This window comes from Pongo pygmaeus, chromosome 4, assembly GCF_028885625.2.
Source record: "Pongo pygmaeus isolate AG05252 chromosome 4, NHGRI_mPonPyg2-v2.0_pri, whole genome shotgun sequence".
Classification (NCBI taxonomy): domain Eukaryota; kingdom Metazoa; phylum Chordata; class Mammalia; order Primates; family Hominidae; genus Pongo; species Pongo pygmaeus.
The window spans coordinates 71,965,378-71,982,089 of NC_072377.2; the positions used below are offsets into that span (position 1 = coordinate 71,965,378).

The 16,712-nt window shown below is 42.9% G+C and overlaps 1 protein-coding gene across 6 annotated transcripts in view; it reads left to right on the top strand.

The window, feature by feature from the left end:
- The first annotated feature begins 5,298 nt into the window (after nt 1-5,298).
- The window catches only part of MAST4 (microtubule associated serine/threonine kinase family member 4), a 569,183-nt gene continuing 557,769 nt past the window's right edge, over nt 5,299-16,712 (top strand). For 4 of the 6 annotated variants that reach the window (XM_063664864.1, XM_054487548.2, XM_054487555.2 and 1 more), the window contains exon 1: nt 5,324-5,993. In XM_063664864.1, coding sequence (XP_063520934.1) covers nt 5,631-5,993 — 363 coding nt within the window. In that variant the 5' untranslated portion in view covers nt 5,324-5,630. Of the gene's footprint in view, nt 5,994-16,712 lie in introns of all 6 variants that reach the window. The other 2 variants (XM_054487547.2, XM_054487549.2) reach the window with 2 other exon arrangements.

Here is a 16,712-nt window from a genome sequence, read left to right on the forward strand (position 1 = left end):
CCCAGGTGTAGGTAGTTTTAAAAGTTCCACAGGTGATTCTAATGTGCAGCTGAGTTTAAAAATCACTGGACTAGAGTGGTACTCTGCTAACGTTAATGTGTCTATGAAGCCCCTGGGAATCTTATTAAGACTGATTGAGTAGGTCTGGGGCAGGGACCAAGCGTCTGCATTTCTAACAAGCTCCCACATCTGCTCATTGGCAGATTGCACACTAAGAAAAAAGGGGCTAGAAGATAGTATTTCTTCAAGTACCCAAAGCCTTAAAAAGTATTCCCAGGGTTGCAAAGTGGCTTGTGGCTGCAGAGAAACTCACTATTTGCTAGCTAACTATTCAGCATTATTTTATTTTCTAATTAGTTGGCATTAGTGGTAGAAAGAACTACTTGCCATATAGCATAGATAGTCAAGGAGATTGCTCTAAGAATTGAAAATAGAAAATGACTCAGAAAGCAAACCTTCTTAATGAATAAAAGCTAGTAAATGTATTTGCCTGTCTTCTATTTCCTCAACAGGCAAAGAGTACTGAATACATCTTTTGGAAAAATGAAAAGTGATAAAAGAACATTTCATGCTGAAAGCATAGCAAGAAAATCCCAGATGTGAGTATCCATTTTGGAAAGACAAATGCAAAAGATTGGAGTCTTCTGTGGGAAATAGGTCACCATTTTGTATTTTGTTTAAACAGAATCCTCAAGGGAACATCATCCTCAGTTCTTTTTGTGTATTAGCTCAGATTTTCCAGCTGTTTTTAGAGCATGCATATTCCTGTCCAGCTGCTAAGCTGTCTTTGTCTCCTCAAGGTTGTTGGTCTCTAGGAGAATAAGAAACAGGTCCAAAGAGACACAAGGTGCAGTCAAGATCATTCCAACCACCTTCTTTCTATAGAGCCAGGCACATTTGTCCCATAAAATGTCTCTTTGATCTCCAAATTAGGCTCATCTTCAGTAATACTCAAGGCTCAGAATACTCGATACTTCTTTGGGGTAGTCCTTTAAAAATACAGATTCCCAGATCTTTGGGTGGGGCCAGGAAGTCAGCATCTCCCACTCCCCTGGTCATCTGATGCAAGTGTTCCACATATAACACATTCAGAAACTTTGATCAGGGAGATCAGATCAGCAGCATACTCCTCTTTGGTCTATCACAGGCTTGTTTTAATTCACTAACTTAGCTTACTTTCCCATCCTTCTCAACACCTAGGTCAGAGAACCCAACAGCGGCAATTCACATTATTCCTCTTCCTCCGCTGTTCTTTTTGACCATCATTTAAAAATTCTTTGACTTATCTTCTGGAGCTTTGTATAGTAACACTCGTTCCTTTCCTTAGATACAAACAAAAGCTTGAGAGGCTCCAGGGGCTATTCCTCCTGGCTGGATGATCAGAAACTTCCATGGTCTGTATCATGCTACATCCTCGGGTATAAATCAGAAACCCCAATCTAGTGCACCTCAACAGCCACCTTTTGATAGATGCTTACTTTGTCTTGAAATTTTACTTTATTAGTCATAGGGGAGTAGGCAAATCCATCATTAATAATGATAATAAAAATAGTCTACCAAAGTTGGATAATATAATCATCTTCATAATTCAAAGATAATCTGATATTTAGGATTTTTAGTGCATTAAATAGAAACATATTTACTTGTGATTTTGCAAAAATGTTCGTCTGAGTTCATGATGTTCTAATTTCATCTATGTAAGAAAGAAGGACAACTGACCTTCCTCCCAACCTAATGTTTGGGAGAAAGGTCATGACACTGGGAGTAGACTTAAGGGTATGGTGACTTTGCTGGAACATCGTTCATCTGGCAGAGACAGCTTGACATTCACAATAGGCCCCACCTACACAGCAGAGACTGGCAGAGACAACAGAGACTTCCAGAGGAAATGTCTCCCATCACTTCTGAGAAAAACATAGAAACCGGAGGGAGGCATTCAATCACAAAACACAATGAATACTTACTGGATTCCCAGGGGTGCTGTCCTTGAATCAAATACTTTGGGAGCATGTCTCACAGAACACATGGAAACTGATTACCTTGGAGTACGCTGACCTTGTTTCTCCTCGCCTTAGGCTAGTCTGGTTCTGTCATGTGACACTACATTATTGGCTTTTCAGGAGTTGTGATGATGTTGTTTTTATTTTTCCGGCTCCTGCCTATGGTGACACTGCAGAGAAAAAGCTGTGCTTTCACACTCACCTCTGGTCCCACAGTCTCCAACACTAGACACATTTATAAAAAGGTCTCTTGGAGGGGGCACATTCCTGACCACTGAGGAAAATATTTATTATTTAATTAACAAGATAGGAAAGTTGAACTTCAGGATTTAGATAAATCAAAACTGATTTTGGTCCAGTGGTTTGGCCATACCCCAGGAAATTTATCCATGGGTTTAACTAGGATACTTTTGGGGAACTATCCTGACTCTCTAGTCATGTTCTATTTATAGTTATCCTTTGAGTTGGCCCAGTTCTGGTCTGGATACTCTTAGCCTGAACTACAGTTTATTTCCCTCGCAGGTGGGTGTGGAGATGAACAAGTACACTTCTAAACTGCAAGTTTTGAAGTAGAGTTTGAAATCTATTTAGTGGACTACAACTAGCATCTTTATTTTTAATAAAATATAAATTTCAGGGTGCATTGCTTAAAGGATGGGTAAGTATTGTCTCATGACATTTTATTTGTATTTGTACATATGCATATGTGTCATGAGTTCCAGTGTGAAATATATTTCTTATTTGAGGTTCAGGTTTAAAAAGTTCAAGAAATACTGATCTAGTACTTGACTTTGATCTGTAGAGGTTAAGAGCACAAATGCTCGGACCAAATGTTCAAATCTGAATCCTGAGTCCATCATTTGCTAGCTGTGTGACTTTAGCTGAATTACTTAACTTCTCTGTCATAGTTTTCACATATTTCACAAATATGATATGAGAATAGTAATAGTAGCTACCTCATTGGGCTGATATGAGAATTGAGTACATTAACATTTTAAAGTGCTTAAAATCCTGCCTGGCACAGAGTAAGTGCCTTAAAAATGTTTGTGGGAAAAACAAATATGTTCCTCAAGTATTTTCTTTTACATATTGAATCAATACAGCAAAGTGTCTTCCCTATTGATATTTATAATATGGTATATACATATATATTTGAAAAAGCTGTCTGTTTTGAGTGGCATTGTATTAATACTAGAATGCCTAGGAAAGAGAGCCTTGGAATCAGATTGCTGGGTTCCAAACCACAGCTCCACTGCTTACTTGCTGTGTGACCTTTGCAGATCCTCAGTTTCTTAATCAATAAAGTGGGACTAATAGAATCTGTTTCACAAGGTTGTTGCCAGGATTAAATGAGACCATCCAGAGAAGACGCAGAGGACTCAGGCGATAATAACTATTGTCATTCTTGCTGTCAGTTATTCAGACCATGACCTTGCTCCTTATTTCCCTATGTACTGAAAAGCAACTCCTCCTCTTCTTTTATGTGCATGGCTGAAATTGTCATTTCAGTTCAGCTCTGGTGAATCAACCATGTAGGGGCTCAGATAAAGACCAGAACTCCTAAATAGGAAAGTAATTGTGAGGCCCGGGTTAAATTCGGACTGCCCCACTGTGCTCTCTCTTTAGCCTTGCTCTCACAACTTAGCTGCCACTAGACTTGACCTTTTGCCTCAGCAGGTCTTCATATCCCTGTGAATAATTCAGAAGCGTCACAATGAAAGCCTGACAACTGGAGTCCATTTTGCAGTATGGCTGTCTGAAGCAAGATAGACACATCGTATTTCCTTCCCCTTCATCTTGAGGGGAGGAAACTGATCAGGACAAAGGTTGCTGTCCAATATGATGAAGCCCTCTGTGTGATGTATCACTTGTAAATACCATGATAGCATGAAAGGCTCATTAGCTGAAGAGGCTTTCAATTAGGGTCCTCCAGTTCTTAAAGGACCTTTGGCAAGGCTGCTCTGACAAAGAGAAATCTAAGATGCTCAAGGACCTGCTACTGTTTTTCTGTAACTCTTTCCTCTTCTCCCTCGCACATTTTTCCTGTATCACTTATCACAGCTTCTAAAATGGATAAGGGAGCTATATTATGCAGTATCAATCTCTCGCTTGACCATAAGCTGCTCAAGGGCAGGGGACCTGACTTATTAATCTTTGTATCCCCTGCACCTGGCACACATCTCAATCAACGTACATGGAACTGAGGCGGTTGAATTTATATCTCAGGTCACTGTGCCAGAGCTCAGAATGGGACTAGAGCTGAAGGCAAGAGAGGAATCATTTATTTCCCACTGCTGAGCTGAGTGCTGGCTTCCAAGGAAATTCCAGTCACCGGACAGGCAGCATCCTCCAGCCCCAGGGAAGGCCTTAAGGGTATTCTATTGGTACCTTTAGTGAAAGTTCTTTCTCCTAGTTCTTAGATGTAAGGAAAATGAAGCAACCTGTCCTGTATCCTGTTGGTTTACAACCCTGGGCTAGGAGAATGTACATTGGAAAGTGAATCCTTTTCATCCTCTGCTTAGCTGATCATACCGAGACAGACAATTGAGTAGGACCACAGAGCTTGGTCCTAATTAAATACAAAGACATACTTTGTTATCTTCCTCCCTATCAAAAGGTTCAAGTCTCAGACTTAACTTTTTAGTTTACAAACAGAAATAAAGACAGGAAATAGTCTTTTAAAAATGCTACGTGTATCCAAGCCTGGCACTTTGCTGATGCATTATATATATTTGCTCTAAGCCTGCCAAGACCAGTAGTAATGTAGCCATTTACAGTTGAGGAAACTGAGGCCCAAAGAGCTTAAACGGAAAAGCAGAGATTAGAGGTCACCCCCCTTTGGGTCCGCTCACTATACCACGAAGTTTCTGCCCTTTTCCTCCAACACGTTGGTGAGTCCGTGTGCGTGGGTGACTGTGTGTGTGTGGTTCCTTTTTTCCCTATAGAGCCCTCCTTCTTCTGGTCCGTTTTCTTGATTCCACTTTTTGGAGACAAGGCCCAGTTCTTCTCCAAGGTCTCACCATCCGCTCGCCGTCTCCCTCTGACGTCCCAAGGACGGTCAGCCACTCCCCCGCTAAGTTCGGAGTCTCAGCCCTTGGCTCCGATTCTGGGCTCCGCCCCCACCCTCCGGGGACCTCCGCCTGGTCCCTGTCCCCCGCGCCCAGGCGCTCCAGCGGGACCACGGCCCGCGCCTGGGCCCCGCCTCCCCTACCTGAGGCCCGCATGGCCGGGGGCGTCGCAGCCTCCGCCCACCAGCGCGCCTGCCCTGCCATTGGCTCTGCGGGCTGCCCGTCTCCTCGCTCCGTCCCGGAGGCAGGTTTTGCAAGGAGAAGCCGCAGTCCCGGCGGCTCGGGTGCAGCGCGGGAGCACAGTGGAGCGCAGATCGCGGACCCGAGCGGGCATGTCCCCGCGCGCGGGAGCCTCCGTTTGCCGCCGGGCCCGGGCGGCTGTGAACTTAGCAGCGGGCTCCTGCGGCCCCGTCACTGCCATGTAGTCGCCGGCGGGGCTCCCTGCAACCCGGGAGCGGCAGTGCCAGTGAGCCTGAGCCCAGGATCCCGCATCTTCCCCGGGAGGCGCTGAGTGCGCGCCGCTCCCCCGCCGCTCGGGAGGCACTTTGGGCCAGACAGGGAAATGGGGGAGAAAGTTTCGGAGGCGCCAGAGCCGGTGCCCCGCGGCTGCAGTGGCCACGGCAGCCGGACTCCAGCCTCTGCGCTGGTCGCCGCGTCCTCTGCGGGTGCTTCCTCGGCCGAGTCCTCCTCGGGCTCAGAAACTCTGTCGGAGGAAGGGGAGCCCGGCGGCTTCTCCAGAGAGCAGCAGCAGCCGCCGCCGCCGCCGTCGGGAGGCGCCCTGGGCGCCCGGCCGCCCGCCGCGTGGGCTCCGGCAATCGTGCTGCTCGAGCGCGGAGTCCTTGCGCTGCCGCCGCCGCCCCCCGGAGGAGCTGTGCCGCCCGCGCCCCGGGGCAGCAGCGCGTCCCAGGAGGAGCAGGACGAGGAGGTGGGCCTTTCCCCAGCTTGCCCACTCTGGGTTTCGGCAGCCGGGCGACCCCAGCTTCCCATCCTGCGCACAGGCAGTGGGCAGGAGAGCTCTGTGGCTTGGAGATAGGGAGGGACCACAAGCCCTCTGCCCCGAGCATGGGACAACGATAGTTAGGAGCCCCCCTATGGGTTATTGACTTCCCTGTGGTTGTTACCCCCGTGTGTATGTCTCCGTGTGCTGCCTGATGGTGTGTTTTTAAAATGTCAGAGAAGCAAACTCCTTCGTGTCTGTATCTGACTTGGTCGATCTGTGAGTGGATGCAATCTGGACGTCTGGCGTGTCCCCACAACTCAGCTCTGATTCTCCAAAGTGGGCGTTGTTTCCCACCGAAGCGCTTGGGCCGAGGGGCAGGGAGTTGAGGGGGAGAAATGGTGCCTTGGGAGTAGGAGGCAGGGGTGGGCTGGGGGGCAGCGGTAGCCGCGGAGTTGCCCGCGGGGGTTTCAGTGGCGCCAGCCCCCTAGGATCTCCCGCGGGTGGTTTTGGCGCGTCCCCGCAGCGTCAGTCCTCTGGGAGAAGAGGACTCCCCGCGCTCCCTCGGTGGCGCGGGCGTGCGCGCCTGCAGCTCCCGTTCAGACTTGTTTCCAGCGTGTCCAGATGAACGCTTGTCACCAAACCGAGTACGGATCGTTTTACCTTTTGCGGGGCGGAGCGGGGTGGGGGATCTGTATCTGCCCAGTTTCCTGGAAGGATGTTCCTCCAGAACTTGTGGGTCGCTTCCTGACACACTGAGCATAGGACTCTGGTGTCCTCCTGGCTGCTCTGTCCGGCTTATTTTCTGCTTTTGGAGGATAGTTAAAGAAGTGTACAATTCTTCACGTCTCAGAGCCAGACTCAGTTTAAAAAAAAAAAAAAAAGATTGTTTGCTTTGGACGTTTCTTGTGGGGAAGTCATCTTGATCAGGCAGGGCCACAAATAAAACATCAGCTTAACATAGACTTATTGTGAAATTAATTCCTGAGTGCCAGTGTTGTATTTTCCTCATCTTGGATGGGGTTAACTTTAGTAAATAATTGCTTTTGTCCCTTAGAGTAAGTAATCAGAGGCCCCCAGCCTGGAAGCAAAAACTGGATGTGGCACAACGTTGAGAGGAGGCGAGTCCTAGCCTGGCAAAGATGCAATAAGCCTTAGCTGCTTAGCTGGTTCTTGGCCAAGCCACTTGCAGTAACCATGACCCATTCCCTAATTCCCCTAAGCCCCCATTGCAAGGATCCTGGATAAGTGTCTGGAGGCCTGCTTTCTAAAACTGCCTCTGCTCCTGAGTGGTAAGACCTTGGGTATATCATTTCACTCCTCTGAGGTTCAGTTCTATAATCTGTAAAAGGAGGAGCTTCAAGGTAAAGTTCATTTTCACTCTCATACTCCTGTTTCGAATCAGGAATTTCAGATGAATCCATAGCTCCAAATCGATCCTAGTGGCGGGATGTCAGGAGTTTGCCGAGTGCCTCACCCACCGCAGAGCTACATCCTAGCAGAGATGGTCAAACCCTGTACTGCCCCAGCGTTCCTCGCTGATTACATCTCCCTTTCAAGGTGCGGGGCATGTGCCACGTGTTTGCCTCTTAACTTCTGCCTCCACTTCTGGAGATGAGCACACTGGCACTGGGAAGCTGGGGGTGTACCCTAACTTAATGATTCATCAATAGATCCTAATTTAGTATTGCCGCTGGTGGAGAGTAGTTAGTTGCTTTATGTTCTCTATTTAGCTAGGAGGGTGCTCCATGGTAAGTGACATGGTCTTGCAGGTGGCGGGGAGGGATGTTGTTGGGGAACTTCTGATCCCCATTCTGTCGCTGATTTATTGCCTGGCCTCAGGGTGACAGTGCTTTGCTTTGTTGGAAGTGGATATAATGATAATTTATTTCACAGGCAGTGCAGTGAGAACTGGTTGATTGATTGAAACACATTTTGGAAAGTGGAATGATTAAATAACATGGGTCACTATTTGTGAAATCTCAGAATTGCGTGTAAACTGATACAGTATTGCAATTTGTTATGTAACTTAACCTGTGGCATGGGATGCTGGAAATTGCCCAGGAGCAAAATCTTGACTTGCTCTGAGAATTTTAAAGTGAAACGAAAACCAAACCGTGTAGTTTTGAGGAGTGATAGTCTTTGTGAAAGGGGTTGAAGTCCAGTGTGCATTTTCTGATTCTTACACTGGTGATGGTATGGGGCAGGCGACTCTTCACCTTCACTGTTTGTGGGGTTGTGGACCTCTTTAAGGAGCAAATGAAAACTCTTTTGCCCCTCTCCTCAAAAAGCACACCAGAGGATTCGGGAATGCCGGGTGATAAGCACTCAGTTTAGTGGAAAGACGTGGGTTTGATTTCTAGCTCTGCCACCTTGACCAGTTGTGGGATTGTGGACCATTCAACTTCTGCAAATCTCAGCTTTCCTACCTTTAATGGGAATAATAGCAATAGAGTTAGGCATTTTACACATGCTATCTGATTTAATCCTAGCACAGTAGCTAACATATAGCATCAAATGCCAAGTAAGTGTAAGTAAATATTAATTTTTTAAGGTCACTTTTGATGACATTTTGCAAAATAGGAATACAAAGTTGGGTTGTCCTGTTATTTTATTGCTGCATAACTTATATGCTACGTACTGTCAGAATTGGAGGCTATGTCTGCTTAGCTTATACTCATAAAACGGGAATAAACTGGGAAACAGTTTTTATTTGTCTCCAGTTATTTTGTGACAAGGCTATGTGAGTGTAATGTTATACTGTAGAAAGGCACTGAGTATAAAGCATTAAAAGACTTGTGTGCAACTCAAAAAATGGAAAGAGGTTCATTTAAAATTGTTATGTCTAGCTTGGGAAATTGATTATTTCTAAAGGGGTGTGTGTGTGTGTGTGTGTGTGTGTGTGTTTACAGTAACTTACTGTATCAAATTTTGAAGAGCAGCAAAATTCAAGTTTCTAGTATATTACAGCAGTGCTAATTTCTTTGGCAACCTTGTTAAACCTGTTTTGAATGTATTTAGTAATGTCAACAGAGTTTGACCTGTTTTTTACTTTATCTTACTGTCAATAATTATATAAACTTACAAAGTTTCACACACTTCAGTCTGTCCTTTAAGCTTTTGGTGTCTTAAAAACAGTAGTTTAATGTGACGGTAATGGTAGTTTTTATGTCAAACACATGACAGCTAGACATACAGCATGACTTTTGTTTAAGGAAACTGTATCTGACTTCTGCTCTTTCCCCAAACCTTTGAATTTGGGGTCTGTGTGTGTTGAGGAGGTAGCACACTTCATTTCTGGGAGTGAACACTGTCTAGATTGAAGGACTGTTCGCCTGATAACATCTCTGAGATTTGCCTTTAGGCATTCTGCCTTGTGCTTTTCCAAAACACCCTGTGATGACTTTAAGAAAGTACTTGGGTGCTGTTTGGTAACTGTCTCAGCAAACTGGCCCAGGGCAGGAATTTTGTCTTTGTATGCCTAGCACGGTACAGTTAATATATTAGTAGGGGCTCAGTAAATATATGCTGAATGAGTGAGAAAAAATGGCATCTATGAAAATAGTTGCACATTTGATTGAAGGGTGCCTGTGTGTATTCATTTATTTTGTCTTTTGTGAATTATGATATGCAAACCTCTAGATCTCTTATCAAGAGAAACATTGTGGATCACAGTGAGAAACGTACAATTTTTCCAGGTAAATTTTGAAGAAAGTCAAATCACTGAGGTTCCACTCAGAATGCTTTTGAAGAGACTTGTATATTAACTGTTACTGACTCCTTTTCACTGTGTTTATTAGAACTTGAAATGTGCAGGGATCCTTAGAATGGCAGAAAAGGGCTTAGTAATTAAAAGGATTTCCAACTCAACAAGAGACAACCCATGTATACTCTGCTACACTAAGGGACTTATTTTGTTGATATAAGTTAGGAAATGGTTTCTCTTATTAACAGTAGGCTTACAGTGATAGGATGACTTTAAATTGTTCTATTAAGTGGTATATGAGCATGACGACTGCTTTTAATATTTTGGATGTGTGTATGGAGTGGGGGGTTTCCCACGTGGTACTAATGCAGTAGATGAGTTTCTGGTGTTTGTTGGTTAAGACATTAATAGCAAAAAGCAAGCAAGAATTCAGCAAAGCTTTTCATTGAATTTGTATTTTATTAATCACAGAAGCTACATAATTCTAAAAGAGAAGTAGTGCATAAATCTTGGCATATTTATTATTTAGTCTACTTTTGGACTCTACCAAATTCAGTAAGAGCTACAAGATCAGAAAATCAGTCAACCAAAATGTATTGAGTCTGACTCTGAGACATTGTCCTGGGTGCAGAGATGGTTTTGACCCCAGGAAGCTTCAACTCTAGTTGGGGAGATAGTCACTAAATACATGATTATGAATTCATAGGTTTCAAAAAGTGGCAAATGGGGAACAGGCTGTGAGGCAGCATGTGGCTGCACTTGTAACTCACTGAGTCTGGTGTTAAGGACTGAGTCACTGAGGAAGTGATCTGTGAGCTGAGACCCCCAGGATGAGCAGGAGTTAGGTGAGGGAGGGACAGGTGTCATCCAGGTAGCAGGAGGCCTTGAAGCAGGAGAGAGCATGGGTCCATGGTTCTGAGAGGATTCTGAGTTGTTAGGTGTGGAGGAGAGAAGAGCATGACATCTCATGACATTTGATAGAGAAGCAGCAGCTGGGTCATACAGAGCTGTCTGGACTTTATTCTAAAGGCAATGGGAGCCATTGAAGGATTTGAAGCAAGGAAGTGACATGATCAGATTTGTATTTTGGGAGGGTCAGGAAGTATGAAGCCCACCTGCTGGGAACTGTTGGTATAGCCTGATTGTTCCAGAGTTGGAATTGATAACCTGAGAAGATGTTCCTTTAGTAAATTGTGGGGGGGTGAGATGGGATTGTCCCTAGTAGCTTAGGTACTCCAGGTATATACATATACCTATGAAATACATACATATGAAATACATATGAAATACAATATGAAAATACATACATATGAAATACTTTTGATCTGTTGAAGAGAACATCTTAGTGTTAATGCTACTTTTCACTGCTGTACCATTGTAACTCTAGTATTGAAGGAAAAACTTTATTGCCATGACGGGAGAGTGAGGAGAGGGCCTTGTGAATGCTCATTTCCAGAGTAAATTTCAGGGACAGAGTTACCTGGGGTGAGCATGAGGGGAGATGGTCTGAGGTTGTGCCTCTCTGTTACAGGAAGTGTGGTGTTTGGGTACTAACACGCATTACCAGAGTCTTTCTTGGATTTTCCTAAAGAGGAAAGGGTGAATACCAAAGAACGAAGGCTTTTACCCTTTCCACCTCTGGTCTGAGGTACTCCAGGGAATGTCAAATACTTAACATTTTGCCAGTGTTTTAGAGCCTGTAACAAAGGCTATCCACTCAGACCTAGTGGATACAGTGCAGGAATCCAGGTGGATTTTTTTTTTTCTAGTTTGGCTTTGTAAGGAAGGGCATGGAAGTGGGGTATAAAGCTGATAAACTGGAAAAAGAATCCTCGTAGGACGTGTCCCACAGTGAGAAGGGTCCATGACCTGGTGGCTTGGCCTTAGGGAAAGCTGAGTGGGGGCTAGGGGGTGTGCATCTTAGAAGAGATGATTGTATGTTTTAGATGAAAACCATCCTGTGTGTTTTCTGATTATGTTCTTACATTCTATAGTGTTGCCAGAAAGGGCTTGCGTTCTTTTCCTTCATCCGTTTGGAGCTAGCAGCCAGTGTTTCCCTGCTCTGAGGTCAGAGTCCGTAGTGACTAAGGGGACAGACTTTGGCTAGGTTCTTATTGCTGAGGCTGTTTCCTCATCTGTGAAATGGGCATGTAGTTTTTATTCCTGAGGGTCATTATGAGGATTAATGAGATGTTTTATGTAGAGTACCCAGCATGGTGCGTGGTGCATCGTAAGCACTCCATAATGGTATTTGCTACTATTACTGAGTGTGGAAAAGCTGGTTTATGCAGAGTATTGGTACCATCAGCATCATAGGCAGGTACATAATAAGCAAGAAACCTACAAGTCCCTTCCCTGATGGATTATGCTTCTAGCATATTTTGTTGGTAGTCCTGGTAGGCTCTTTCATTCATGAGTAGGTAGATATGTAACAGTTATCCCTTTTAATTTCATGGGCAGAGCATTCCTTATGAGGTACTAAGAGCAAAGCTTTATGGTACATGATTCATTAACACTTCTATTAAGACACCGTTTCTCTTTTGCTTATGGAACCTGTTCTTAGTGATCATTATTAAATAATATCCTGCAAGACTTTATGAACATGTAAATTACTAGCTGCACCCAGAGATTTAGTCAGAAGGCAGTGTGTCAGCGGTGTGCTGGGGCTAGTGACATGACTGTGTACTTCATTTCAGCTTCCTAGAATAATGATTTGGGGGATGAGAAGGAGTAGGAAGGAAATCAGGTGATTATCTGGAAGTCAACCTTGATTCATATAAGCATGAAAGATGGGGCAAGGCATGGTATGCAGCCATCCCAACTTCTCAGAGGGGAAATCTGTTAGGAATGCAATAGAACTTTCAAAAATACAAGAACTCCTGTATGCAGATTACCCAACACAAATTCTGTTTTGTCCCCTTGGAACAGTATAAACATTTTGGTTTTTAAGACAAAAATGCAAATAACCTAGTAGCCGTTTTGATATAACTCAAGCTGGTGCAGTGATTGCAGTTCACTTCTGTTCCAAACAACTAGTGTTCTGCTCTGTGCACTTGTTCAGGCTGACATTTACACAACTTTGCATCATTTAATTCGGAGGATCTTGTTCTCTTTTATGTGTCCAGTATTTTGTCTGGCTTCTTATTTGATGATGTTATTTTAGGTTAAAGTATACCAAAATACAAAATTAAGCAGAAGTTGGTTTCACCAACAGCTGCTGCGCATTTGTGTTTCTCCCTTTCTTCACCCTTCTCTCATCGCCCTCTCACCTGGTTCAGAATTCCTACGAGGGATTGGATAATAGTCACCTGTGCTTCCAGAGTTAGGAAAGAAAGCTATGCCCTAAATGTAAAATGCTGGTTCAGGACTGTGGTCCTTGGTACAGACACATACTCTGAAGTCACATTTAAGTTTATGGAACTTGTGTGAAATTCCTGGTGGCTATTCCAGCCTCCCTTAATGAAAAGCAGTCACTGCTTATTTAATGATTTGAATTCATAACTAGACACGTGTCTGTGAGACAGCTTATAAATTTGTATCCTAGGCCTGTACTCTTGCCAGCCCATCAATTCCCCTCTCAGACACAGTCGATATAATTTTGATTATGATACTTACCTCCACTGAACCTTTCAGTCCAAATGCTTTGTGATGATACTGGGGAAGGGGGAATGATGGTAGGTGGGAGGGAAGATGGAATACTGACAAATCGAACTTCTTTTCTTAACTAATTTTATAGGCTATCATGTGGAAAATGAAAATTTAATTTTAATGTTCTTAGTTTGTGCTTTTGCAGTGTTTTCAGTGGGCAGCAAGATCACAAGTGCACCCAATTTAGTGTGGGTAGATGACTGTCTGTTAAACTCACATCAGATGTGGGTCTTTTGGCCTCTGCCTTAGAACTTGGCTAGCTCCTTTTTTTAATAAGCTGAGAAGTTAGGTGTGTTCCTTTCTGGCTGGTGATTTTGTGTCTCTTTGTGTTTGTCTAACAAAAATAATCTCAGGCTTCCTTCTTAACATTTTTGTTTTCAGGCATTTCTTCATACAGAGATAGATGTATCTGCTGCAATGCAGGAAGGGCCTCAGGGCCTCATCAGTGATAGGGAAACTAAGTCAAATTGGGTTAAAGTTGGAGGTTAAACTATTATGTCAGTGTACACAGTCACTGAGACTGACGTTCACAAAATCCTCACATTTGAAATTACTTCTTAGGGCAGTCATAGCCAGTGAAATTGCATTATGGTATTGAAATGGATTGAAGTTGTGATGAAATCTATTTTGTGTATAAAAGTTCAACGACTAATTTCACAAATTAGTTTATGAAATAAATTAGTTCCCTATAAGCATATCTAGCTCCTACACAAGACAAACTCACAAAATTTGCTTTTTACTCACATACTTTTAGCTGGAGTGGCTTGATTGAAATAACCTGAGCCCTCATCTAGGCTTCATTTTAAGAGTGGCTCTGAGGATACTTAGATGCAGCCGAGGAGAGGAGGATTGCTCTAGAGGAAAACTCAGCCCCAGAGAAAGAAATACAGAAAGGTTTTACTTCAAGAGGAGAGTTTCAGACATCCTAAATGAGCAGAATATATGCCTGCAAAACCCAAGAAAATGTTGACTTTCCTGTCCTCATGGCTCTTAGCAGACTAGTAAGTAGAAGCGCCCTGTTAAGTCTGTGCAACCTGAGTTTGAAAATTGAGGGTGCCTGAGGAGAGTGAATGAGAGGAAAATTACTTGTCAAGTAAGACTGTCCCTTTGCCTTACATTTTGGTACTTTACTGTTCAAAATACTACATTAGTAAATTTTAATTCACATACTTTTTTCTTTCCTTGGAATTACTTGGTTATTTGTTCTACAGTCATTGACCAAGTTTCCCTAATTGGATACCCTGGTTTATTGTTGCTTGGGGAGTGGGACAGTCCCCAAAGAGCTTGTAAGACCCCTGAGGGTCAGCTTTAATCCACGGTGATTGTTGGGTTCTCACCACAATGCAGATTCCCTTTTCGGAGGACAAGGGATTAACGGGAAATTACAACTTTGAACTCTCTTGATTTTTCTCCTTAGAAACCTCAATATCATTTTTGTTTTCAATTTCCACTTTTGACATTAAAACATTTCTACCTAGAGAAGGCTTAGCCTAAGTGTGTGAGCAGCCTGAGGGCAACCGTTTTAGAATTATCAGGTAAGACTTGTTGGGAAGAGTTATGCTAGTAGAGTAACAACAATGACAATTTTGTAACCTGCTAAAATCATACCGTTTTATATTCTTTTAAAGTTATTTCTGAATCACCAGTTTCTGTGTATCAGGTTACCTGTCATTCCTTGTTTTTATTCTTGCTTCTTTTTTTCTTCTTCTCTATCTATAGTTTTATCATCAGACCTTTAAAAAGAACACAACAAATGCTTTAGCTAGAAGATGGCAGAAAAGCCTCTTGTTAAACAGAATGTTTGGGGGCAAAGCCTTTTTTGGTTACTGAATTTTATGATTCATAAACGATTAATTTGAAAGTTCTTTTTGTTCTCACCTTGTTGCTTACCTCTTTTTCTAGAATGTCATGGTATGTTTTCTTGCCTTATTCTGTGCTGAACAAGCTATTTTTTTTTTTTAATAATTGGACATCTTGTAGTGCTTTAGGGCTCTCTGGCCATCAGTCGTCTTTGAAAGCTATTGAAGATGTGAAGGTAGAAAGTGAGTATAAAATTGTGCTGTTAACAAAAGTAGTTATCTTGATTTCTCTTTTCTCACTTTAAAAGCTGAAGTTAGCAAAATAAGTTCTGTTTTTGGAGGGTTGTGCTGCATTATCTTTGTTCCCGCATTGTGCCAGGTTTTGTGTATATGTTGTTAATATTTGTAGTACTTACAGTTTTCACAGCCTTTTCTCATATTGCCTATTTTCTATAAATTTCTCTTTGTAAATCTCTCCCACTAGTTTGTGAACCCCTCAGGTGGAAACCATGTCTTATCAACTCAAATCTTTCAACAGGGAGGGTGCATGGCATATGGTGGGTAATAATAATAATAATACATTACACAAAATTGCAGTTGAGACATAATGTGTAGCAAAGCAACATTCTGAGAGTGAATTTACTCATTTAAATTAAATATTAAATGAGTATATGAATTTACTCATTTAGTTTTTACACAAGCCTTTTTGAAATTCAATTGATAATTAAATTGGTCTACACTGCCATGTTACGGCTAAGTGACCCATTCAACCTCATACAAGTGAGGAGGAGAATAGTAGGGAGATACTGGGACAAGGGCAGGTTTGAGGAGATCATCAAGCCTCTTGGTCATCTCTGCATCCCAGAGCCTAGCACAGAACCTTGCATAATATGGCACACAATGATCAATTGCTGAATAAATGAGGATGCCATTTAGGGGATAGGTCCCTCTGCACTTAGCATAAAGGTTTAGATTAAGTGTCTGTAGAACTTTTGTTAAGGTTAGTACTAAGACATAAAGCTGCTATAATCCTGGGTTTTAGGACACCAGTTAATGGGATAAGTGAGTTTCTACAAATGAAGGAGTTTGCCTGTGACCCAATTCTTATTTTCCTGTTGGCTTTGGGGAGTTGTATTCTGCCAGGATAATTCTTGGTTACTCATTAAAATCATACTTGTAGCAGTTAAGGCATTTTTGGCCACATGTTAAAAGGAATTATTTTGATTTCTGATGAAGTATTGACAGCTAGCTTTAACATGTTAACAGTAATATTGGGCTGTATTCAGTTCTCAGGGTAATGCTGCTGTGAGTGGAAACGGATTGCAGGAATTTCATCAGTAGTGAAAGTATTGGCCTGGAAATTGGGGAATCTGAACTCCTGCCTTGGCTTCTTGCTAGGCAAGTTATTAGCATCTCTGATCCTCATCTGTGATGAAATCAGAGGTCCTTCTTAGCTACAGTTTTTAATTTGCCTCTTATTACAAAATATTACCTTTAAAACTTAGTTTTCATCACTCTATACTTTTTTAGGAACTGTTGATTGACATTTTCCTT